Source organism: Rhagoletis pomonella, unplaced genomic scaffold (assembly GCF_013731165.1).
Source record: "Rhagoletis pomonella isolate Grant_MI unplaced genomic scaffold, Rhpom_1.0 Rhpom_scaffold_00005, whole genome shotgun sequence".
NCBI classification, from domain to species: domain Eukaryota; kingdom Metazoa; phylum Arthropoda; class Insecta; order Diptera; family Tephritidae; genus Rhagoletis; species Rhagoletis pomonella.
The window spans coordinates 53,465,264-53,489,873 of NW_023458559.1; the positions used below are offsets into that span (position 1 = coordinate 53,465,264).

The window sequence follows — 24,610 nt, forward strand, 5'->3', positions numbered from 1 at the left end:
ATATATGTATACATACATAATTAGAAAAGGTGCTGAAAGAAAAAGTGAAAACAAAACTGCAAACTTTTAGACAACGATAAATTAGTGATTAAGAAAGCTATGAAAGCAAATTTCTAGATAATAATAAAGAAACTTTGTAAATGATTTTTCTTTTGAGTTTTAATGGATTTTATAACACCGAGCCACAGTAAAATTCACACACCAAAAAAAAAATCAATATACTCGCGAAACTAGGGGCCAAATATTTGGGTGGTTTACAAGATGTCTAAAGTGTCTTAATGTTTTCAAATCGTAAAATTTTTCAACATAAAGTAAAAATTAAAATGCTTCTTTAAAAAATATATATAATTTGCTCTTATCACACACTACGATTCTCCTAAATTCATTTTAACCGTTATCTTATATTGAAAAGTTGTATGCCCTTAAAACATTCAATGCATTGTGAATTCTCCAATAGAAAAACTGCGCTTTGAGTTTTTCCTAAAACGGACTTTGAAATTTAAAGGATATTAATTCAAAATATTATTTCGATTATCTCATAAATTTTTATAGCTCGATAACTATCCGATAATTTTGACAACTAATTTTCTGGGTCTATAAATTTCAACAACTCCATAAGCATTAAGCAAATTGATTAATTCGATACGTTGCGATAAATAAATTAACATGGATAACTCGATAAACTTCGATAATTTAAAACTTCAATGATTTGATAAATTTCGGTAACTCGATAACTTTCGATAAGTAAGTTTTTACTTTTTCGATAAGTAGTTTTGCCTTCACTTTTTTGTTTTAATCGTTGTTTATTTCTTCACTATTACATATATTTATCTTCATTACAAAGTTTAATTTCAATTATGAAGTAAACCAAAATGCAAAAAAATCTCAAATTGTACAGGTTTCAAGAACAACTATACCCAAATACGGAAACGACAATTTGGGCCTTCATTTTCAACCATTTTTGAAACCATGAAAGCTCTCCTCATCTATAGAAAAATATCTTTCCAATGGTATTCTCGTGGTTTTGAATTCGGTTCGGTACAATCGCCAGATGAAGGCGGGCAAAATGTATGTTAGGGTATTAATATATGAGGCCATGAAGGCCAAAGTAGTCTAACTGACATTTCAAAAAAAGTTGAGGTTCACCTTAAAATACATTACTAGAATCGAAACGGTAATAGCCCGAGGCACGCCCTTTTAATATCCTTTTACTAAAATATGTTTGTAACATCACATAGTAGGTGCAAAGATATTTTTAGTAAAAGACTGCATTTATTTTTCATTGGTCCTTCTTTCTCATATTACTAAAAAAAAAAAAATTGTTGATAGGCTCCTCTGGCCATTCATGTAGATAGAAAAAATTTTTGAAAATGAAAATGTCTTGAAAATTTTGTCCTTTGATACCCTTGAATTGATATTATTATATATAGTTTTAAAAAAATTATACGTTGAGGACCAACATCTTCGAATTTCCTTCCTTCTAACTTAATTCGTCCTTGTGAAATTAAAAAAAAATATTTTTTTAGTTCCACAAAATATTTTTTTTTAATTGGCGTCCATACTGCTTTTCTGCATTGCACTGAACTTTAAAAATAATTCTTTGAATTAATAAATTCGCTGAACTTCGAAGTCCTTAAAAAAATCCTGACGTCTGGGAGAAAAACTAAAAACGCAGCTTTGCTATATTTGGCGCCTAGTTTCGTTGATTTCTTCGTGTATTTTGAAATTTTTCGGTTCTTGTCGCACGGTGTAATCATTAAAAATCAAGTAAACATTTTTTATTAAAACATTTTGTTTGTTGATTTGTATTAAAACCAAAAATTTTACGATAATTAAATATGAATTAATGTTTGAATAAGAATTGTGTTTTTTTCTCAAAATCAATTCTGAAGCTGAAAAGTTTTGGATCTCAAGACTTAACTAACTCCTGCAGTTTGTGACTCAGGGCAAAAATTAAAAAAAAAAACAAAAAATGTAAAGGTCGCTAAGTCATGCAAACTGCGCCACCGGTGCGGATGGGCGGAGCTTGGCAAGCGTTGATATTAAAAATAATATCACAACACACTTTATCTGCGCTGCGGCCTTGTCGATTAACATCTGATCAGCCTTAAATACGCTGTAATGAGCTGGAAGACACAACATCGGTATCATCTTCTATGAAAGTACTAAATGCATTTTGTCACTTTTTATTCAAATAGAATAAAATTAGCCAATAGCGAGTATAATTTATTACTAAATCTATTTATTTCATCTTCTCAACCAAAGTTTAGATACAGTTCATCAAGTTATTTCTAAGCAAATAAGCACAAATTTCCATATTTGTTTATCAACTAAATATTATTTTATAACTAGTTGCATACTATAATAAAAAAAAAAACATGTAAACCTATTTAAGTTTAGGTTTCTAGTACTCAATAATTTATACAAACTATAGGCTCTTTAATATATACATATGTATGTAAGTAATTATTTGAACAAGTCGGCTTCTGAAGGCTTTCTGTCCACTTCCTCAGCTTTCTTTCTACTGCAGCGTGCTCTGTGGTGGTGTGAGTGGCGTCCATGTGCCGCTCGACGTAGTCGGACTGGCGGTTACAGCTGAAGTGGCGACCACCGATGCACGTTCGTGACTGGGCGGCACAACACTGTCCAGTGTCTCTAACTTTACGGCAACCGAAGGCGAGTGGACTTTCAAATTGCTGCATTCCAAAGTGAGAACTGAGCTGCCATCGCCGCCGCTACCGCCTTCACTGCTGGTCTGCTGGGGGGGCGACTTATAGATAGCAGCCTGTGGATCTTCGAGTGATTTAGGAACATCGATGGGTTCAAGCGGATGTGAGGTATAACTGTTGATGCATAAGAGAAAGTGATGGAAGGCAGGGTGTGTGGGTGTTTGATGGATAGGTGGGGGATATCAATAAAAACTACATTCAATTAAATTAGTTCGAAGTCGGGACAATAGCATGTTTTCGAGTGTTTCGAATTTCGCATAGGCAACAGCAACTCTTCCGAAATCGGTATTCGTTCCCTTTCAAACAGCAAAACTCGAAACAGGTCGAAATTAAAGGAAGTGATTTCCGTTTGCTGTGAACTTACCCCAAATCCGATACCAGCGGTATGTACTCCGGCTGATATCCATATGCTGCGTTCTGATACAATCCATACTCAGCGCCGCCGCCATTGTGCCACGAGGTACCCGCGTAGCTCAGCGCCGTGGGCGCGTTCAATACGTTCGTGTACAACTGGTGCGAGGGCGAGGTGGGCGTTGGGTGGTAAACTTGGTGGTGCGTTGGTGGTGCACCATAGGACTGTGAGGGCGTGCTGGTCTGATACATATCAGCTGCATGTGCAGCTGCTGCCGCCGCTGACTGTGCGACATTGTATTGATGCGACGGGTGTGATGTGAGGTGGTGAATGGTATAGCCTGGCGATGGACTGGTGTAATTCGGCGATCCACCATTTGTCGGAGATGGAGAGTTGTGTGCAGCTGCAAAATATAGAAAAGAATATTAATCACACATTTCATACACGCTACTATGCATCACTCACAAATCGGACGACCAGCGCCGCTGCCGCCGTTGCTGCTTTGGCTTACATTTACCGGCACTGCTGTCGGCGGAACGGCACTCACTGCTGCCGGCGAACTCCAATAACCGCCGTTGCCTTGCCAGCCACCCGCGTATGAGAACATCGAGGAACTCGGCTCCACCGGCATGAAGCTGGACTGTGTATAGGAACTGGAAAACCCTGAAAAGGAGCCAACTGGATTTGCGGAGCTGGTCATGCCTACATTGCTGCCGCTGGTGCCCAAGTTGGTGGTATGTGCGGATTGTAGGCTTGTCGGAGTGTGTGGCGCTGAAGGTGGCTGCTGCGGTGGCGAAGCGCTGCCAGTGCTGCCGTTCATCACGCCAGAATTACCAGGTCCGGGAGAGCTCGACCCAGGAGTGGTTGAAGTCAAACGCGGTCGTGCATAAGGTGAAGCGCGTGCCGTATGTGCAGACATGCTGCGACTGCTGAGCGTACGTCCATAGCGGTCACAACCCATGCCTAGGGGAGAATTCGATACCGCCAAGCTTGGTGGCGGTGGTGGAGGCGCTTGTGCAACGCTGGTGTAATGCGTTGGCGGCGGTATTAGCCATCCGTAGGGTGCCTCATGAGAATACAGCGTATCGGGACGCTCCTTTGTGCAATAGGGTGTGTTTTCATTAGAAATGGGGTTATCTTAACAAAAATAGCAACAGAAAATTACCTTTGCATCCAGAAAGGCTTTTGCAAATGGATTGTATTTGATCTTCAACGATGTGACCTCCTCGTTTTGATAGGCCGTTACAGCAATGAATTGTGTCTCTGGAAATGTATAGGTAACCACATGGCGCTGCTCTGAACCCACACGCACCAAATGCACGCGCGGCTCGTACTTGTGCAGCGAGTTCAGCATAATCTGGCCATTGCCGTTCGTCTTGTTGGTCAGTTTCACCTTCGCAAAAGAAATCGGCTCCTTCATCCAGTGTGCGCCGAAGTTCGGTGATTCCGGGTGCACGTAAATAGGGTTCGCAGGAGGTACCTCCGCCTTGCCACCGGGCACCTGAAGAAAATCCGCATGGCACTGCGTTAATTATGATTTGACGCGCATACATTTTAGAAAGCCAAACTCACCCACTCGCCGTTAACGTACTTCCAACGATGTGAATCCACCTGCACGAACTCCAGCAGTACTGTATACATGGCGGCTGGGTCCAGACCGGAAGTGCTAATCTTAACCACTGGAAACATGCGTCTGTTAAGATGAAAATAAAAAATGATGCATTAGTGAGAATCGCGGAAAACACTGTCAAGCCAGTCATGCTGTGTGTGTCTCTTACGCTTCTTACACATACACGCCGATTTTACAGCTGATTTGTGCTGAAGTCGAAAAGCGCTTGTTTACAAGTACAATGAAACCAGATTTATTTTTAGACTATCTGCTTGTAAAAGCGTGAACAAAAACATCACACCCCATGCAAAGCGCGCTGGCTATTAATTATGACTATCGTAAAACTATTTTTGTTTTGTCCCAACACATAAAAAATGTTCTAATTAGAAAAAAAACCAAACGAACAATAGAAACATCATTGCCAATTTATGAGGACCCATAAGTCTGTGTAACGGGTGCACACTGTTGACATTGAAAAACAGTTTAAATGTGCTGCAAAGCCAGTGGTAAACAACTCATCCCATTTAGCACATATATTTGCACACGCGAAGTGCTGACGCACACAAATGATGCCCTGTCCTTTCCACGCCCTCCACCCATTTCTTCTTCGTACTCACCTGCCATTCTTCGTGACGATCATTTCGTTGGTAAGATTCTGAAAGCGTAGCCATAATTCACGATCATCCAGGCTGACGTGCAGATTTCGCTCCATGCCGGGGCTCCGATTTGCCGCCAACGGCGCCCCAAGATGATTTATGCTGCTGCCCATGCCATGAATAAGACCGCCGCCGCCGCCGCCGCTAATACCGCTGCCACCGGTAGCGAGGCTGTGATGTGTGTGCTGTGCGTGTGGTGAATGTGCGCTCGACGAATGGCTGCCATTGTTGTTGTTGGTGTGGGCGCTGTGATGTGATAGGCCAACACTACTGGTATTGTCACCATTTACATTCGTCAAATTGTTGTTGTTGTTGTTGTTATTCGATGTTGTGCCACTCATGCCAGCCGGATCGACGGCGGACAAGATGTGCGAGGTGGTCATGGCGTCTGTGGGAATGAAAAAAAAAGTTGTTTGTAACAGTTACAAAGCCATTTTTGTTAGACATAAGCAAGAAAATTTGTATAGACCGCACTGCTGAAATACCAACAGCCCATAGCGCTAAGTGCATCGAAAAGTTTCTCAATGAAACCAATACTTAAGGAAACCAACAGACCTTTTCTAAATACAATTCAGAGTCATAATTAGTAAGAAAATACAGGAAAATGTTGTAAACACTTTGCTAAAAAAACTTGCCTAAATGGCGCTGGTTTTTCGTATCATCGAAAAATTCTTTGTTAATGCCGAGACATTCTTACTGGCCAAGCAATCATCCACGTTGGTCGCACCTACAGTTTGGCTTTGCCATAGGCTTGCAAGGAAAAACTGTCATAAAAAACCTTTTTCAATGAATTGTGTTAGTTTGGCTGTCCAGGTTGGGTCCCAGAAAATTGTATTTGAGCTTAAAAACTTTGTATGCCCAGACACTTAGCCTTTCGCCAAGAAAGGCATCCTGTATTGTAGTGTTGGATGAGTACAAATTCACCCACTACAATCTAGCAGAAAAAACTTTGCTAGCCAAATTCGGAGCGCTCCGAATATGAAGTGAAAAGGGAGTCAAAGTGTTTTTTTTATTATCTTGTTTTTCTTTTATTTGTATCATTATGTAATCATGGAAACGCATAAATACCTCATAACCGCGTAACCCTGTAAATTTTCTTGAAGAAATAAATATACGAGCATTTTTTTCTTGAGAGCTGCAAACTTCTTTAAAAAAATTTAATAGAAGAAAATTTCTTGTGCGCCATTTTATATGATTTTTTCGTTTTTCTTGAGATGAACATTCAATCAATAAAGGGGGTCGTCGCTTCCGAATGTTCCTGGAAACGGACACCGCAAAAAAATCTGTTGACGTTAATGGCAGTTGCGAATGCATTTGGAGGTAAGCAATAACGCATAAAACATTACTTTTGGCTAACTTTAGAAATTTCTGGCTCTGGCAAAGAATTCATTCAGCGAGCGCAAAGTGGTTCAACACTTCAAAGGAACGCCTTAAAAAAAAAAAAAATATATTTGTTATTTATTTCATGATTTTTCCTTTTTTACTGAATAAAATGTTAAATAATTTTTTTTTATTTAAAGTTTTACAATAAAACCGTAAATCCTCCTTTTCGGTATATTAACGGAGCACTTCCTCCCAAAACACTCCATTTAATTTAGCTTTGTATGATTTAAGGAGCCCTTTTCGCAAAATTATAGGCGAATATGAGAGTCCGCACCGAATGTTTGCGAACTTTTTAAGTGTCCGAAATCACTCATTGAAGCAGTCCTAAAGGAACAATTTTAAATATATGTATATAGGGAAGGCACATTTCTCCGGCGGATATACTCCTTGAGACTCTTTTAGGAGCCTCGCTAGGAGCATCAGCGCATCGCACTCGAAGTCCTAATTGTGCATCCTTCGGACTCCGTTGGTTGGCTGAGAGGTGTTGGAAAATAAACCGTTTATTAATATATTTCATTTAGTTTTTGTACTTAGAATTTATACAGTGGTCGGAGTCATTATTTGCACGAGAAATAAGAAGGGCTGTTACGATTATAATAAAACTCGGGTCCTACTATTGTTGTAGTGGTATGTAAATCCGCATATGCCATAAAATTTATGATTTAACAGTTGACAGCTGTCAAATTGACTGTTAATTTTTCTAAAAATAAGAAAATCTTTCGAAAAATGCTACTGAATAGGTTTTTGGACAATTTTATATCAAATTAATACTTTGACGATTGACAACTGTCAAATTGACTGTTAATTTTTCTAAAAATAAGACAAAAAATTTAAGATACTACTGAAAAGGGTTTTGGACATGCCAGTCACGAATTTTAACTCAAATTAAAAAAATAAGAGTAGTCAGCCGTCGAAGGGCCGTCAATTTCTCTTGAAATTTCCCAAAAATTAAACATACTAGTTTTTAAGACTCACATTGAAACTTTTTCGGTTGACAACTGTCATTTTCAGATGAGTAATAAAATATATTTGTTGGGCAAAACTAATGATTTATTGTATTCGAAGGAACATATTTAAAATGAAAAAATGAAAATTGATTAATGATCAAATTATGAAATGATGACAGTAACTATATTTATAAATAGGGCATAGTTGGGGCCATCTGCTATATTTTCAGCCAAACCATATCACTTAGGCTCCAATAGCTTTTTTAATATTTCTTCTGTATTTTATACGAAATTCGTCATTTCCAATACTTAAGTTTTTTCATTTTAAAATAAAGTTATTAAGATTTGGATTTTTGGAAATTTTTTGGAAATTGTGAACGCCATATTGGCTTAAGCATTTTTAATTTTCTAAAACTAGTTTGAAATTTGTAATAAGCCCACTTAATACACTTAATGTTATTTGGATCATCTGCTAAAGTTGTGAAATAAAAATTACCGTCACTCTTATTGGCGCCAGTGTGCTCGGCTATTCTTTTCGTAGATTCTTAGAGAATCCCTTGCATTACTATTTGGAAAAAGAATAAAGCTCCTACTCGGTCCTATTCATTACTCGCACCATTTTAAAATAAATATTTCTTGAAAAATAAGCCCGAAAATTTAGCAACAAATTTTTATTATGTAATATTTCATATGAAACATCATTTTGCATGTTTAAGAAGTAACACCAAACCAGCAATTACTATTATAATTGAAAGTTTCGATAAAAAAAAAAAAATTGTTTGCCTAAAATATTGCCTCTCCGACCACTGTGTGTCGGCTAATTTGTGGGGCCATCAAATTCCTTTTGTCAGCAGCTAATATCAAAATTTTATTATTTTACAACACCTACAAACGTAAAAATCAAATGGAATATCAAAACCAAAATCAAGAATGGATTAGTGGTTTGGAGAAGCGCAGGCTAAAGAGAGCAACTTAGGAAAAAACAATTGGGTAAGCAAAATAGTTAACGGCAACAAATTAAGACGCCAGGTATATTCAGCCGAGGAATACTGCGACAGAACGAGATGGTATTAAAAGGTTTGTAATCATACATATTGATAGAATTCGAAATTGATTATTGAGGCCATCTTAATTTTCGGCTTTAACAAATATTACAAAGCAGATGACTTCATTACATCACGATTCATTTATTCACTCAGCGTGGTAGTAAACTTGCTTACCGGCCTATTCATACACACACACACACACACACACATATGTATTCTTAACTAAATATTTCTGAGAACGTTTGTCGGCTTTTGAGTTTTATTACAAGCACTTCAAACCCTTCAAGCCACTGAAATCAAGCTGGGAACCTTAGAAAAAGTTGAACTTCGAACGCATTGCCGACGGCTGGACGGCTGGACGGCGAGTTGCATGAGACAACAACAACCACATGCCATTGTTTTGATGCTGCGCGTTGAATAGCCACTCAGCTGGCACGTAATAAAAATGAAGCACTCATATTCGGCAAAAAAGAAATACTTCTTCTTTCCACGCATTCAATCAAACACTTACAATCATTTGTGCCGGTCATTTATGATGGCAGTGAAGCACTTGTACCTGCGCGATCAGTTGGCTGCGCTTGTGTTATTGTTATTTTCGTTGTTTTTGTTGTGGTGGGAGTCATGGCTGTATCTTGCGTTTTTTTTTTTTTGGTCTCACCATGCTATCTCATTTCATTTCATTTTGGTTTTGATACTGCGCCCTCGGCTTGGAGCTGCCCAGCGCATGTCGCTCTACTCCGCATACCAAATGATGTCTAAATCTTTTTCTACTGCATGCATTCTTCTTAAAAGGCATTCTATTCACCGGCTTCTGCAATCGAGCGATGACGAACTGCCTGCAATGCGATGGCTGTCATAAATTAACAAAATGTATTAATAGTTTTGTTTATTTTTATGAACGTATAAATTGGTGCTTTGCCGACATTTTATTGTTGCTTCTGTTATTGTTGTTTTTGGTTGTGGGTGAGTGTTGTTGTTGTTTTATCCGGTATTTTATTTTATGGCACAACACATTCATACCTTTATTCTGATAGATATGCGGAGTTTGTGTAGCCACTATGCTTGCCATATATTTTTCGCTTTAATTTTATGACATTTTTTTTCTGGTTTCTTAATTTTATTTTCAAACTGAATTGATTTTGATTAAATTGTTGCGTGGTCGCACGACTTCGTACTCAGCTAGGCCAGCCAGTTTGGTAGAAGAAACACTTCATTTGTCTTTTCAAAATGGACCACTTATGGCTAGACAATTTTAGGTTTTTTTTTTTGTTTGGTTTTTTTATTTTTTATTATTCAATTATCCTCATTTCTTGGCATTTGTACTAGGCGTTGTTGCAAATCGTGCATTTCAATTTTGTTGTAACTAGTTTGAACTCGAGCAGTGGAGTTCGAGGCAGAAGCACCAGGTTTTAGCCGCATTAAGCGCACGACAAAATAAGGTTGACCAAAGGAAAGACTTAAGCGACAAACCTGTCACGCCTTAGCTGTGCATGCGGAACGGCCGTTAAAAATTATTCGAATGTCTGATACTTAAAGTTTGCGTACTTTATTAGTTATTTATGTTTTTCTCTATCATTTAAAGCGTGTGATTCAAGTAAAGCCGGAAATCAAGACATAAATAACTATGTTGCAAGCCTTATATGCTTTTATTTTTTTGTGGTAATGAACACCTTTTAACATGTCAATACATAATTTGATTGGAATTCAAAAAAAGTCGCTCAAAGGTAAAAGCTTTCATATGGCTATTTCTAATAAGCTACGAAAATTAGTCTTGTGATTCATCTAACTTCATTATTTGCCTTCATTGAACGAGCAAAGCTTTTACGTTAACAGCAAGTACAGAGCAACGGACTTCACAGAGTTCTGGACCAATATTCATTTTTCTCCATTTTTCTAAAACTGCAGGGATAACATGAAGCATTAAAATAACAAACAAATTGTCTATTTACTGCGACAACAAAACACTGCACACGCACACGCTCACATGCACATCCATCCACACATTCAGTCATGCATAAACTAGCCTGGCAACAAGGCAAATACAAATGTTTACTCGCACAGTTGGAAATAGGCACAAAACAAAAGGAAAACAAAGAAAAAAACGAAGAAGCAAGAACAAAAACATACATAAATACAATCAAATGTACACACAAAAAAAAAACAATGGAGTACAACTTCGAATAGCAGCGGCCGCCGCCATATTGGTGTGGCAGCTATCTGCCTTCATACACCCCTATCCACTTACATATTAATGTCTGTACACTTGTGTGAACTTGAGTGCTTGTCATGATCTGCGTTACGTACATACGTATTTACTTAATGAAACTTTTAATATTTTCTTACTCTGTTTTGCATCTCGTGACGCCCGTGACGCCCGCTGCCGCAGCCTTGCCTCCTCTGCCAATTCGGAATTCGTTTGAACAATTTAAATTTTTAATACAATATTTACACTAAAAATCAAACGAGCGCTCAAAAATCTACAACCAAACATATGTATGTACATATGTATATATGTATGTAAGTTTGTATTTTATGTAAATACACATGCGCTTGCGTATTCGAGTTCATGCTTTTTCGTGGCTAACAAAATGGTTGAAAGCATCTTAGCTGGTGATTTGCTGGCTTTCGAGCAGTTTTTTTATTTGGCGTTTGAAGTGCCCATAACAAATTGAAATTTATTTGATGTTCATTACACATAGAGTACAGTGTGTTACTGTAGAAATTTTCCTCACATGATCCTGACTATTGTACTGTTTGTGAGCCACTATTGAATAAGCAATTTTTTTGTTCACATAATTACTTTTTTTTTTGGACTTCCGATCGAGATTTTCTGATAGAACTTTGCGTAAATATATATTCAGGAAGCCAAAGGTTCTGCTTGAAAATAAAAAGATCGATTCAAACAATTTAGATTCAAAACAAATGACTTCAAGTGCGCACAAGTATTCAGCAACTAATCTAAATAAGTTACTTAAGCTATTCAGATCGATTACAAGAGCTTTCTTGTAGTATCGGAGATTACTTAAAAAACTTCGTGATCTTCTAAAGGGCTTTTGGAACAGAGTGTCCAGATTTGGCTATTTCGCGCCAATTTGGTGTTTTTTTTTTTGATATTTGCGCGTAAAAATTTAGGAAATCGTCATTGGCGAGGTTTTGGCGATTTTTTCCCTTGAAATAAATTTTATTCCAATTGTAAAAATATACAAAACTTAATTTTCCACGAAAACTTTATAGAAGAGGCTAATGAACTGCATGATAAACATGTCTTAAGAAGCATATAAAAAGACTGTCGAAAATATTTAATCACCCTAATCGAAGGACTTTTGAGACGATTACCTAGTCAATTAAATACTTTCGAAAAAGCTTTGATTTTGTCACCAGAAATGTGTGTGAATCACAAGAGGGCGAGTTTCATTCACTATTTAACTTTGAAGGAAAGAAAAGCAGCGGAACCTGAATATTTAAATATTTTAACTTTCCCATGGATTAACTTTTCTCAGATCCATTCCATCCGACTCTGAAGAATTTTGGATAATTGCTTACGGAGTGAGAACCGCAACAGGCAATAGAATGTTTGGAAATATAAGTAAATTCATATTATTATACTTGCCGCACTCACATGCTTTGTTGAGCGCGTTTTTTCCGTAATGAATTTAACAAAAACTAAGATTCGAAATAGGATGAGGTTGGAAAGCCTTAATTCAATAGTTCGAATAAAGTGTTATATGAAGACTAATAGTTTCTGCTGCAACACGTTTCCAATATCAAACAGTATGTTATCAAGGTTGAATAGCTCAATATATGACAACAACAGAAATGTAAATCATTCAGACAGGTGACAGACAATCAGGTGATTTTAAAAAATTTGAAGAAATAGCTGATCTGGCCTTTATAGGTTTCTATTTTATTTTTAGCGCCGAGCGCTTAAAAGCGGATTGTGCGATTAATTAATTAATATGAGTTATAATAAATTTAATAATTGCGCAGTCCTTTTGAAAAATGTTTTGAAACAAATATTTTTAAAAAGTATGCGTATTTTTAAAGAAAATTGTTGGTACATCACGATTATATAAGTGATTTTTGTTATTTATTTTTACCCTCTGAAGGTATTATATTCGTTTTTGGTTTTAAAATTTATATTATAAAAAAAAACTCATTTTTAAATTAAAAGATTTGTCAAATCGATTTCATGAATTTTATTTAAAAAAATTTGGCAATTTTTGGCGATTTTTTTTTTCAGAAATTGCGCTTTTTTTAACAATCTAGACACCCTGTTTTGGAACGATAAAGGCAAAGTTGGCTCACTTTAAACGAAAAGCTGGCAGCCGGAGAGGCACTCAGTCATGTCTTTGATAGATTCTCTAGTGATACCATGTGGTTCGATTGTTTTAATTTTTCGGTTTAATATAGAGCTAATTATGTGCTATAAAAGGGTCTAAAAAATATAAAAGAAAACAAGTGTTTTTCGTTGTTTGTATCTTATTGAAACGTTTACTGTTTACTATTACGACGTATAAAACCAAGTACTGAGTATGCTTTCGCAATTACGTAGTTAACATGGTTGTTAAATGGAAGCTTCGAGTCGAATATAACCCCAAGCTCTTTAATCAAAATCTTCGCAAACATCATCTCAAAGCATTTATTTATGATTAAAGATAGACGAGATTTCAGACACCAAAAATGGAGAGCGCCAATATCACATTGAAGCCTAACCTCATCAAATGAATCTTTGATTATAGCGTATACCCTGAGATCGTCTGTATGGAGTAATTTATAAAAAGGAAAAAAATAGAGGACCTAACCCACTTCCGTGCGGCACCCCAGAGGAGGCCACGAAAGATTCAGGATACACACCACAACGTCTGTTGGCTAAGTAAGATTTTATCCATTCCAAAAAGCAGGAATGAAAACCTAGGCAGGCAAGTTTTTCTACTAGTATTCTATGAGGGACTTTGTCAGAGGCTTTCGGGAAGTCCTTGCATTTGTACATACATATGCCTACAGTTTAGGGATGTCAATTTTCGGGGTTTTGTCGATCCCGGGATTTTCGGGCAGTTTTATTAAAACGGCGTAAAGCGCAACCAGTTGTCGGACTTCAAAAAAAATTTGTGTGGTGGAATCTAGAAAAAAATGTGGTAGATTTCAAAGAAATGTGGTAGATCTCAGGTTCTGGATCAAACTTTGTACACAAATTTAAAAATTCTGCAAAGTTCCACCTAAATTGCAAACATTTTAATTAGAATCTACAAAAAAAGATTTAATTTTAATATAATAAAGTACAAGATTGAAGTTGCTAAAAATTGCGTTGAGTTTTGGCAATTTTTCCTTGACAGTGTAAAGAAACTGCTTTGTATCAAGATATTCCATACCAAGATATTTTTCAAACATATTTTGAGAGATTACTGTAACCTTGCGGAGTGCTGTTAGGTTTTCTTTCTATCACATCACGATGTAGCTAACACAAATGTGGCACTTTCCAGAAACCTCTACTTGGGATTTGGCGGTTTTGACAATTCTCAAGTAAAAGTAAACAACGCCTTAGAAACATTAGATGCACTGAAATTTGCTAATACTTGCACAAAAAACGCCGATTTTTTTAACATTTTCGCAATTAATTTTTTTACAAATCATATATTTTGCAATTCAACACAATAAAACCCCGTTTCCTCTCGAAAAATTTATTACTGAGAAAACTATTTTAGTTTATTTTATCCTCCCATTCGGCTTTGCTGTAAGTATTTAGTAGGGCTGATGATTTCACCCGGGTAATGAGCTACCCGGGTACCCGGGTAGCGGGTGAAGCCCTACCCGGGTATTGAATTACCCGGGTAGCCCGGGTACCCGGGTATTTTATAACCCGGGTAGACCCGGGTAGACCGGGTACCCGGGCAGTATGGTAATTACCCGGGTACCCGGGCACCCGAAAAAATGTGGAGAGGTGAAAATTAAACGCATTTACGATCATATAACGCAAACGAACGTACATAGGGGAAATCTATAAGAATCTTCCGTACCATATGGGGAAATATTATAATATACAACACATACATTGCACTTGACAAATCCGTCATTCATCACACAAGCGTACTTCCAAACCCAGCTTGTTTTAGGCATGTCTAAAATATTAATATTTACGAAGTTGGTAATGCACGTACAGATATCGGATCGGTAACAAATAAAATTATTGAGACACACCCACCTGCGAATCTAAACGATGACCGACAGTTGAGGCAATTTTTGTGTTGGAATGAAAAAAATTTTAAAATTTCTTCCACAATTATTTCACAACAATACGTTCATCAACCTACTTCTCGTATTAAGGAAACTTCATTAAATAATTGTGATTTTAAAAGCTTTAAATATTATGAGAAAAGAAACTATAATTTGAACAAGCTGATACAATAAAAGTACAAAATCTTTAGGTGAATGAATAGCATAAGGCTTTGTTACCTTACTTTTTGTACCAGAAGTGGCCTACCACAGGGTTTAGTTCTTATATAATTCCCAATGAGAACGTTCTCGTCAGTTTTGTTCTCATTTTGGTTTTGGTTTTGACGCGTTCTTGGGAACAAAACTACGACAATGGCATTTAGTTTCGATCATACATTTCGTTCTCAGTCCCTGTTTTAAAATATTAATATTTAATATTCTTTAAAATATACATACATACATACATATGTACACATGCATGTATGTATATGCATTTACAAAAATTAGAAGTTTGAATTTAAGTACAGAAACTAATGTTTTAATTTACTTTTCTTGTCTCCGTCTACTCAGGCAAGCGGTTAGGTGTACATAGTCGCGTACACTCTAGACATAAAAAAATAATTATAAAAAAAATTTTCTCACTGAAAAAATATTTATCCTCACCAAAAAGATTATACAAGAAGCTTTATGTCGCATTACCCGGGTGTTTTTCGTTTAACCGGCACCAACATATGTATATTACCCGGGTACCCGGGCAAATCGGGTAATACCCGACTACCCGGGTAATAAAAGCCCCGGGTAATACCCGGGTAATCGGGTACCCGGGTACCCGGGCATTACCCGAATTACCCGGGCACCCGGGTAATACCCGGGTAACCGGGTACCCGGGTATCATCAGCCCTACTATTTAGTGTTGGACAATTTTTGCTCTTAAAATTAAGAAAACTATGTCTATCACAAATAAAACTACTCAAAAACGCGAATATGTGGTAGATTTCAGACCTTGTGTGGTAGATGTGGTAGATGCACAAAAAAGTGGCAGATCTACCACAATGTGGTAGAAGTCCGATCACTGAGCGCAACCAATGTTGCAAAAAATGCTTGTTTTGCCCTTGAGACGGGATATTTGTGATAAAAATTTAATTGGCTAACAAAAAAATTGTTTCCAGCAATCCCGGGATTTAAATCGACTAATCCCGGGATATTCGGGACCTCAAAAAGACCGGGATCCCGGGATCCCGAAATCCCTAATACAGTCCACCTGGAATCCAACAGAAAACGCCTTTATGCAGCCCAGAAAAAACCCATGATGATTATGACAAATAAAAGACTTATGGCCAGTTTCACGAAAGCAATTTAAGTGGAAAATAATTGTTTTGCTTGAATTTAATATGAAAACTGACATAAAAAGAAATCATTTTTCACTTAAATTGCTTTCGTCAAACCGGCGGTTATTAGTAAAGTAAAGTTGATCTTTTACTACACACTCGAACAGTTGAGAGCTTAGAGATGGACCTTTAGTTCCTAAAATCGTTTTTCTTGCCACTTTTTAGAATAGGAGTTTTCATTTTTATGATTGATTTCCACCAAACTTTAAATGCAGTTTGTGCCGTTTGAAAAACGGACATTACAACTCGAAAGGGGTAATTCCACTTATTAAGTAGAAGCAAATGAAAGGAAAAAAGCAAAACTTAAGAAAAAAAATTGCCGATCACCCCATGTTGGAATTATTCGAACTTCTCTGAGCTCTTAACTGCAGTTAGGCCTTTGGTGGAAATAGGCTATTATTTTCATCGTTTCGAGTTTTAAAGTGATGCGAAAAATATTTATCACGCAGGTTTTTAAACAAAAAAACCGCAAAGCTTTTACGCCAAACTTTTAATTCCGAAAGAGCGAGTCCAAGGCATATTAAACCAGGTAGAACTGATTTTGACATTTCTCTCTTTTGAACACGGAGTAGCGGAGTAGATTGTTTTGAAAACGTGATTTGGTTACATTTTTTAATGTTAAGAAATAAGCGATTCTTAAAACACCACAAAAATAATCTATCCAGACCAGCTTGAAGTAGAAGCGCGTCATTATTAGATCTAATAACTGAGTACACTTTTAAATCATCTGCGTATAAGAGATTCTTAAATATAGTAAAGCACTACCCGATATCTTTAATAAATAGATACATATGTACATATACAAAAATGATAAGGAGCAGGAACTACGAGTGTTGCATTATGTGGAAAGTTGCGAAGTTAGAAGGCTTGATTGCCTGAAGCACACCTAATTTCAGAACAGAGTAAGAGTAGTTTCTTACAAAATTATGCACACACACGCAGCGTCAGGACCTAGATTTACACTGATATATGTACATACGTATGTAGAAGAAAACATTAAATCGTTTTTTTTATAAGTGCGAATGTTTTTTAGAAGTAAATATTTAAATAAGAAACTAATCACGCAAAAACATTGGGCGAATAGAAACAAAAAAATGTTTAAAACAATTTCATAAAACAGGTATTCTTTTCTGTCCATATGTATGTATGAATATGTGCATATAAGATGCGAATGCAGCTAAAATTCTTTGAAGGTAATATTGAAGTAATCCTTAAAATTAGTATACATATACCCATATGTATGTATTTATGCTGATGCATTTCCATGGTGAAATTATAAGCAGGTGCAGTAATAATAAAGCATGCTAGCTTTGTTCTTCTGACATGCGGCTATCTTATACAAATTTTTAAAGGCAAATTTTCAAATTAATAGATAGGGTCAAATCTTTTATCTCGCTATTATTACTACACCTGATATAATTTCACCATGATGAGTTTCAATTGATGCTAATTTATAGCAAACATAGCACTCGAACCTCATAGGGTTAATTTGTTTGTTTACAGTTTTTTGTCATTATAACTAGCTACAAGAGAGTTCGAGCTAGTTGTCACTTCTACCTTATTAAATATGCCTTGAGCGAGTCCAGAAAAATCTATGAGAAACAACCAAACAAGCAGCGCGGAGTTTAGAGCATAAATAAAAATTATTGCCCAATGAGCGTTCCCAGTTTATCAACGATTAAACCTACTGAGTGATGGAAGCTAGATAAGCAAATGAGACAGAATGCTCTTTTATGAGGAGTAATATTTTGGGTGGCATGGAAGCGTGAGGTAGTAAATATAGAGGCCAAAACACTGAGTTATATTAAAGATAAATTAAGTTGAACAGCGCCCTTTCTTTTTTAGCTCACATAAGAGAAAATCAAAATTGATCGCACTTGAGTTGTAGTAAGGAGGAAGATGGAATTAATATTCCTCAGTGAGTAATTTTTGCGATCTCTGTCTTAAAATACAATACTCAAAAAATAAATAAAGAGAGGTTTTAAAAAAAGGAAATTAAAGCTAAGTATTAGGGCTATCTAATACAAACCCGTGGACCAAAAAAAAAACAATTTGAAAATTTGTTTTCGCGCTATCAGTCAGGATTACATTACAAATTATTTTAAAAGACTTCTACTTATCGAACCCTGGGGGTCCGCCTGGATCACTTTGGGAATGACCGATATCAAGGAATGAGTTAGGTTTTTTAAATGTATTCATTTATAGCCGTTGCTGGTCATCTCGACTCCGTAAATCCCTTCATGGAAACACTACACTTTCTGTATTATCAGATAAAGGCATATATATTCCATGACCAGTGATCCTTGCATTGCGGCAAGAAACGATTCCTTTCATTTACACTTTCCAGTCTTTTGTATTATTTACAACTTCGCCCTACTCTTCTGATGTGGGCCATGATTAATCTGACCAACCGTACTTCTTTCGGAAGTACAGTACTTCAATTTTAGCTCTTTTACTTCGTACTTCGCAGTATAGTGAAATGTACTTCTTTGCAAAATTTTGTACTTCAGGTTCTGTACTTCTCCGATATTTTGGCGCAAAAAAATCGTTCAAACATTTCAAGTCGCTGGGGACCCATGAATATAATACCTGCGTAGCTGCTAAGGGCTGAGGAAGTGTCGTGCAATTGGTTGGCTCTTATTTATGCGAACTGCGTGAGGACCGGGTACATCCCCAAGGCTTGGAGGGTAGTCTGTGTTGCGTTCGTCCCGAATGCCAAAAAAGGCTTTTATGTGTCCCCTAAAGATTTTAGACCTATTAGTCTGGGTGCGTTTTTGCTAAAAACGCTAGAGAGACTGATAGGCCTGGGTATAATGAACGCGACCTCGACATGCTTATGGCAAGGAAAATTCGGTGGATACCGCCCTGCACACATTAGTAAAGTGGTTAGAGGAAACCTTTACGTATAAAGATTATGCAGGGGGCGTGCAATAATGTCATTTTTTGAAGCAATAGTCTAGTCTATTCATAATCTGGAAGTTGAAACCAACCGAATAAGGCTTATCTACAGCTTCGTGACAGAACTGTCGCGGCGGAGTCGGGGAGCGCCTGCACTCAGCGCAGAGTCAATGGGGGCACTCGGAAAGGTGGTGTTCTCTATCGACTGCTCTGGATTGCGGTTGTAAACGATCTTTAGATCTCTAGAGGAACTGGAAAAAGTTGGCTGTCGGGTGGACGATTTCTAGACACCCTTTTTGATCTGGATCAAGGTTACTTGAACCAAGTAACTAAGTGGGTGATCAACGACGGTCTCGCAGTATATCCCAACAAATCGGAACTGGTCTTGTTTACCAGGAAGTACAAGATACCCGTTGTAGCCCTTTCCTCGACTACTTAGGCTTGATCCTGTATAGGAAGCTGTCGTGAATGTCTAACATTGAGGAAAGGGTAAGAAAGGCGTCGGTTGCCTTCACTGCTGTAGGGGAGCTATCAGTAAAAGGTGAAGTCTCTCGCCCAAAGTAAGTCATTGGCTCTATGAAACCATAGTTAAGCCTGTATTTTGTCTGTTTTATGGAGCCTTTGTCTGATGGACCTCACTAGAGAAGGCTACACTTGTAAAACAACTGAAGTTTTTACAGCGGATTGCCCTAATCGGAATTAGTGGAGCATTAGGAAGCACACCTACACTGGCGCTTAACGTCATGTTGAACACGGCGCCTGCAGAAATTACAAGCCGAATTGTCGCAGCACGAACCGCTACTATGCTTAGGGAAACCGAGTGGTAACACTCTGGCGTTCTGGATGGCTTTGACTTTGACCCTTAACACATAGATTACAGCGCCTCCGAAATGGCTCCCTGAAGCTCCTTCTTTACCCACATTCCCTATATTCCCTCAAAGGAGGCTGGGTAAGGTGGAGTTACTCTAAGAAGGGAGCGGTAAACTTCTTTACGGACGCATCAAAACTTAGAGGCAGGGTTGTAGCAGGTTTCTTCTATCAGAAACTCTCCACCAAAACTATGTTCAAGCTTCCGGACTTCTGCAACGTCTTTCAGGTGGAAATAGCTGACATCAAGGAAGTGGTACGTCACTGGTACGTCACTGGTAAAGGGTGTGATGGTGCGTTTGAAATCGGTAAAGGAATGTCTGACCTCTTTTTCGCGTCGGAGTTAGTAAGGCTAGTTTAGGTGCCGGATCACAGTGACATCGCCGAAAACTGCGTGGCTGATGACCTGGCGTTGGGAAGACACCCTTAAAACGTTGTATCCAGATAAGAAACAACTAGGGACGCGTCTATCCTCCTGCGGTACACTCCTGGATGGCTGGACCTAGTGTTAGCTCGGCAGGCGCTAGACTAACACGCATACTGCGGACTCTCGATAATGAAATTGCATACTCTACTAAATACCTAATAAAATGGACAAAAGAAAGCGATGCTCCTTTCATGGCGTATGTTGAAAGAAGATGTTTCTCTGCTGCTGTAAATGTTTTACAGGGTAGTTTAAAATACTTTTTGCAGCGAAACACACGAGTAGGTCACCCTTTAAAGGTGCCGAAAAATACGTTACCTCTCAAGGACTAGTGATGGGGGTTCTGACAGGCGTTTCGCCTACAAAATTGAGGGTCTCCGTTTACTTTTTTCGTGGTATTACAAAGGACAATCTCTTAATCGTCGAAGTGTGCCCCTTGCTTGGGGCAACCACTTTAACCTAACCCAACCTAACATGCACGTCTTTGAGCTATGAAATATTTGGCCACATTAGGCATGATAAAGAATACTTCCTTTGGTCTACATATTTATATCAACTTTTTCCTTAAAATGAACACCACCGCTGGGAAACGAAACCCCCCGAGCTTATTTTTTCACGAAAAAGTTTCTAATAAAATGCATTCGTCGTTTGGAAGCGGCGTAGAGCTATTTCCTTTTCAGGCGATGTTAATTTCCAAGTTCGTGTCCTAAGTCTTTCGTTTGATCTCAGACACTCCTTCAAACGAAAATTTAAAGCTACATATATCTAAAAAAAAATATAAGATTTATTAGCACTTTAGGAATAGTGCCGTAGTAATTTCTGTGAAAATTCAAAAAAAAATATCTACTCCGCAATATTTCTAATTTGTCATCTAAGGGCTTTTCATTAATAATATATTGATTCGGCAATAAAATGTTTTATACAGTTCTATTGGAATAATCGATATACTTCCTAAGCAAATGTTTAATGATTGTTGGTGAGCTTTAATTTTGATTATAACTGAGTTCTGTTGGGTCAGTACTTAAACGGTGTACATGAGGTCAATGAACTTTGGAACACAACAAAATTCGCTTCAAAGCAAGAACATCCATACATACATATATCATAACTTAAGATCCGACTGTAAATACAGGTATATCGAAAAATGGAAAAGGGCTACTCCTGTAAAAGGCTCCGCTGTAAAAATACTTTGGATTCGAAGGTTTATGGGGAAATTTATTTTCTGGTACAGTCTAATGTATTACATATTTAAGTGCATATGTATGTATCTATTGCAAATATGTAAAAGTTTTTAATAACCACAATATTCCGATTGCTGCTTAATTAAAGTTGTATTACCCTTCATTGATTTCGACTTCGTGCAACACGTGTATGCCAAAATAAAATTTTTCAAATTCTTTAATGATATTTTAATTAAATTAACACTTGCAATTTGTGAGCTAAAAATGCACTAATCAATGTTGGTTGTTTTTTGCCGAATTAATAAAGTTTTACATTAAAAAAAAATACGGTTAGATAATTAAAAAAAAATTCTCTTTTAAGTTGCATTACGATTTCGCGATCGCTGTTACCAAGTGAATTTTTATGCGCGTATTTGGTGTGCGAGCTTCGGTTGCCAGAGAGCATCACATAAATCGAATAATGCATCCATTAAAGGAAAATAATAATTGGCAGAGAGGCGCGTCCAAAACACCTGTCATAATTACTCAAATTCTGCCACACTTCTATGCTATAATTATTAACTAAAATAATTCTTTAACGCATTTGTGTCACTTGTTTGCTCTTATCATTGTTATGATTATCAGCTTATCAGACGATTTTTTGTTATTTCACGTGCTGTGATATTTCGTATTTATTTAGTTATTTCTGTTGGTATGTGAATTAAACGAAATTGTCAAATTTCACACTTTCATATGCGATTAACCACAGCGCGCATGCCTCTGTCACTACCGTCTGACGGCGGGATACTTCCGCACACAGCTGAGCATTGCACACGCATTCTACTGCTGATCATTTCAGTCGTGGCAGCTGACTTAAATTTGTATTTGGCCACAGGCAGCGTGCCTCCTCACCGCCTTGAAATTCCATTTAGCCATAATGCTTCGAAAATATGCGCCTCGCCATCGACAATCGCCAATCGCCAGAATTTGTAGCGCCCACACACTGTGGCTGCTGCCGTTGATGAATCACATACGCAAGCGCATTGAAGTATGTATGGATGTGTATATGTAATTGTTGAAAAGGAGTTTAACACCAGCATGCCAAAACTGTCACCAGTAGCAGTATTTTTTTCCGCCAATTACAATTATATTTTATTTACTTGCTGGCCGCAGCTGACAAATCATATATTCAATAAAGCTATAGCCGGACAGGGAAGCAGAAAATACGAGTTGAATCGAATGTTTTCAATTTTCTGCAAATTCTTAACTTTCCGCCCAACACTACGCTCTTTTTATCATAGTCAATGAACCCCGTTGACTATCCCAAACCAGCCCCTCACTGTTAGTTACTAAAACTTTGTACAAACTGCAATTAATTAGTATCCATTTGTCAAGTATATACGCGCGCGTTCTCACTATCTTTGTGGTCGACAATCTAGAGACAGCCGCATAACCCCTCAGCCAAAATGACGCCTCCGCGCAGAGAGGCGAATCCCTTTAACACTTACTGGTGATTTTGGCTGCTGCTAGGCGCACGTAAATACTATACATATGTATGTATACATATTTATTGTTGTAACATGTGTTTCGCGTTTTTTTTCTCCGCCCTGCCTTATTTAATAGGATAATTTTCACATTGGTAGTAATTGTTTCGACTGGCTGCGTAAAGCGAACTTGGCCTTTCTTCCTCGGTGCCTCGCACTTTTTATTAACGTGTTATAATTTGTTTACGCCTTTGTCTGCTTTTATTGGCTCTTTCATTGAATGTTGGCTTTGCTGTTTGCAGTTTTGTCCACTTGATTAGTGTCGGCTTATTAAAATACCATTTTTTGTCATTTAACATTCATTTTTGTTTGCTTTTATTTGTGACAGGTTAGCAAATCTTTATGCCTTTGCTAATTTGCGTGTGAAATTCCCAAACCATAAACATTTCATTGGCCAGTTTATTATGCCGTTTTGCTAGATACTCAGACATTTTTGTTGCTAGTTTTTGATTTATTAACACAAGAGATGCAAGAGATTTTTACCAGATCTAATGAAAACAAGTCAATAGGGATAATTTAAGAGATATTTTCCCTACAGAAATATCCATAGATTTAGTAAAAGATACTTAATTATACATACATGCATATGTATCATTAAAATCTTCTCGTTTCGCTTCAGTTCTGAAATATTTAAAACCTCACAACTGAAAGTTCAAAGAGCGCAACTTACATATGCAGGTAAGACTCGTTGCCGCAAGTTTGCCGCAATAGTCTGTATTGGATCCTCACTATATTGCATAACATACGATGGTATACTGCGCTTACTGGTCTCCAATTTTATGGCAGAAATTGCTTTTTCTGACTATATATTCCCCGCGGCGCACAGTGTATTATTTGCGAGTGTCGATGGACAAAATGGACAGACGTAAACTAAATTATCACTTTCTTCCTCTTGTTGTTTTCTATCTTCATATAGGGACAGGAAACCCAAAAGTAATTTTTTGCGTCTATTCAACATTCTCCACGACACCTGAATGACCAAATATTACATAATTATCGCAATGTAGAGAAAACAACAGTACCGTTACCTTATTCTTGGCGAATTCGCTAAAATCAGCTATTCTATCTTGTATTCTGTAATTCTTGCATAAGTTCATATATTACTATATATTTTACTCTCAAACCGCGTGAGAGCTCCTCGTGTAAATAGACATGAGAGCGAGTGAGATTTTTCTTACCAAAAACACTCTCATAAGAACAAAATACCAGTGAGAATCCGTGTACGTGTAAACACCCATGAGAATTCTCAGACCAATATGGCGGAACTCTCAAGGTATTTACTCTCATCGCTTACGAGCTTCTTTATATGGGTAAGAATATTCCAGTGCTGAGAACTTATGAGAACTCCACGGCAAGAACGAATACCCACTCTGATTACTTGTTAGACAGTGAGAATG

General features: G+C 37.4%; 2 protein-coding genes across 2 annotated transcripts in view; one reads left to right on the forward strand and one right to left on the reverse strand.

Moving 5' to 3' along the window:
• The window catches only part of LOC118739217 (long-chain-fatty-acid--CoA ligase 5-like), a 431,825-nt gene that overhangs the window by 298,719 nt on the left and 108,496 nt on the right, over positions 1 to 24,610 (forward strand). The gene's annotated exons all lie outside the window — the stretch shown is intronic.
• LOC118739216 (T-related protein-like) overlaps positions 2,195 to 24,610 on the reverse strand; it is a 39,671-nt gene continuing 17,255 nt past the window's right edge. Inside the window, exons 2-7 of the mRNA XM_036470406.1 lie at positions 5,308 to 5,734; positions 4,654 to 4,774; positions 4,247 to 4,582; positions 3,547 to 4,177; positions 3,094 to 3,484; positions 2,195 to 2,843 (exon numbers count right to left, since the gene is read on the reverse strand). Coding sequence (XP_036326299.1) covers positions 2,522 to 2,843; positions 3,094 to 3,484; positions 3,547 to 4,177; positions 4,247 to 4,582; positions 4,654 to 4,774; positions 5,308 to 5,734 — 2,228 coding nt within the window. The 3' untranslated portion in view covers positions 2,195 to 2,521. The remainder of the gene's footprint in view (positions 2,844 to 3,093; positions 3,485 to 3,546; positions 4,178 to 4,246; positions 4,583 to 4,653; positions 4,775 to 5,307; positions 5,735 to 24,610) is intronic.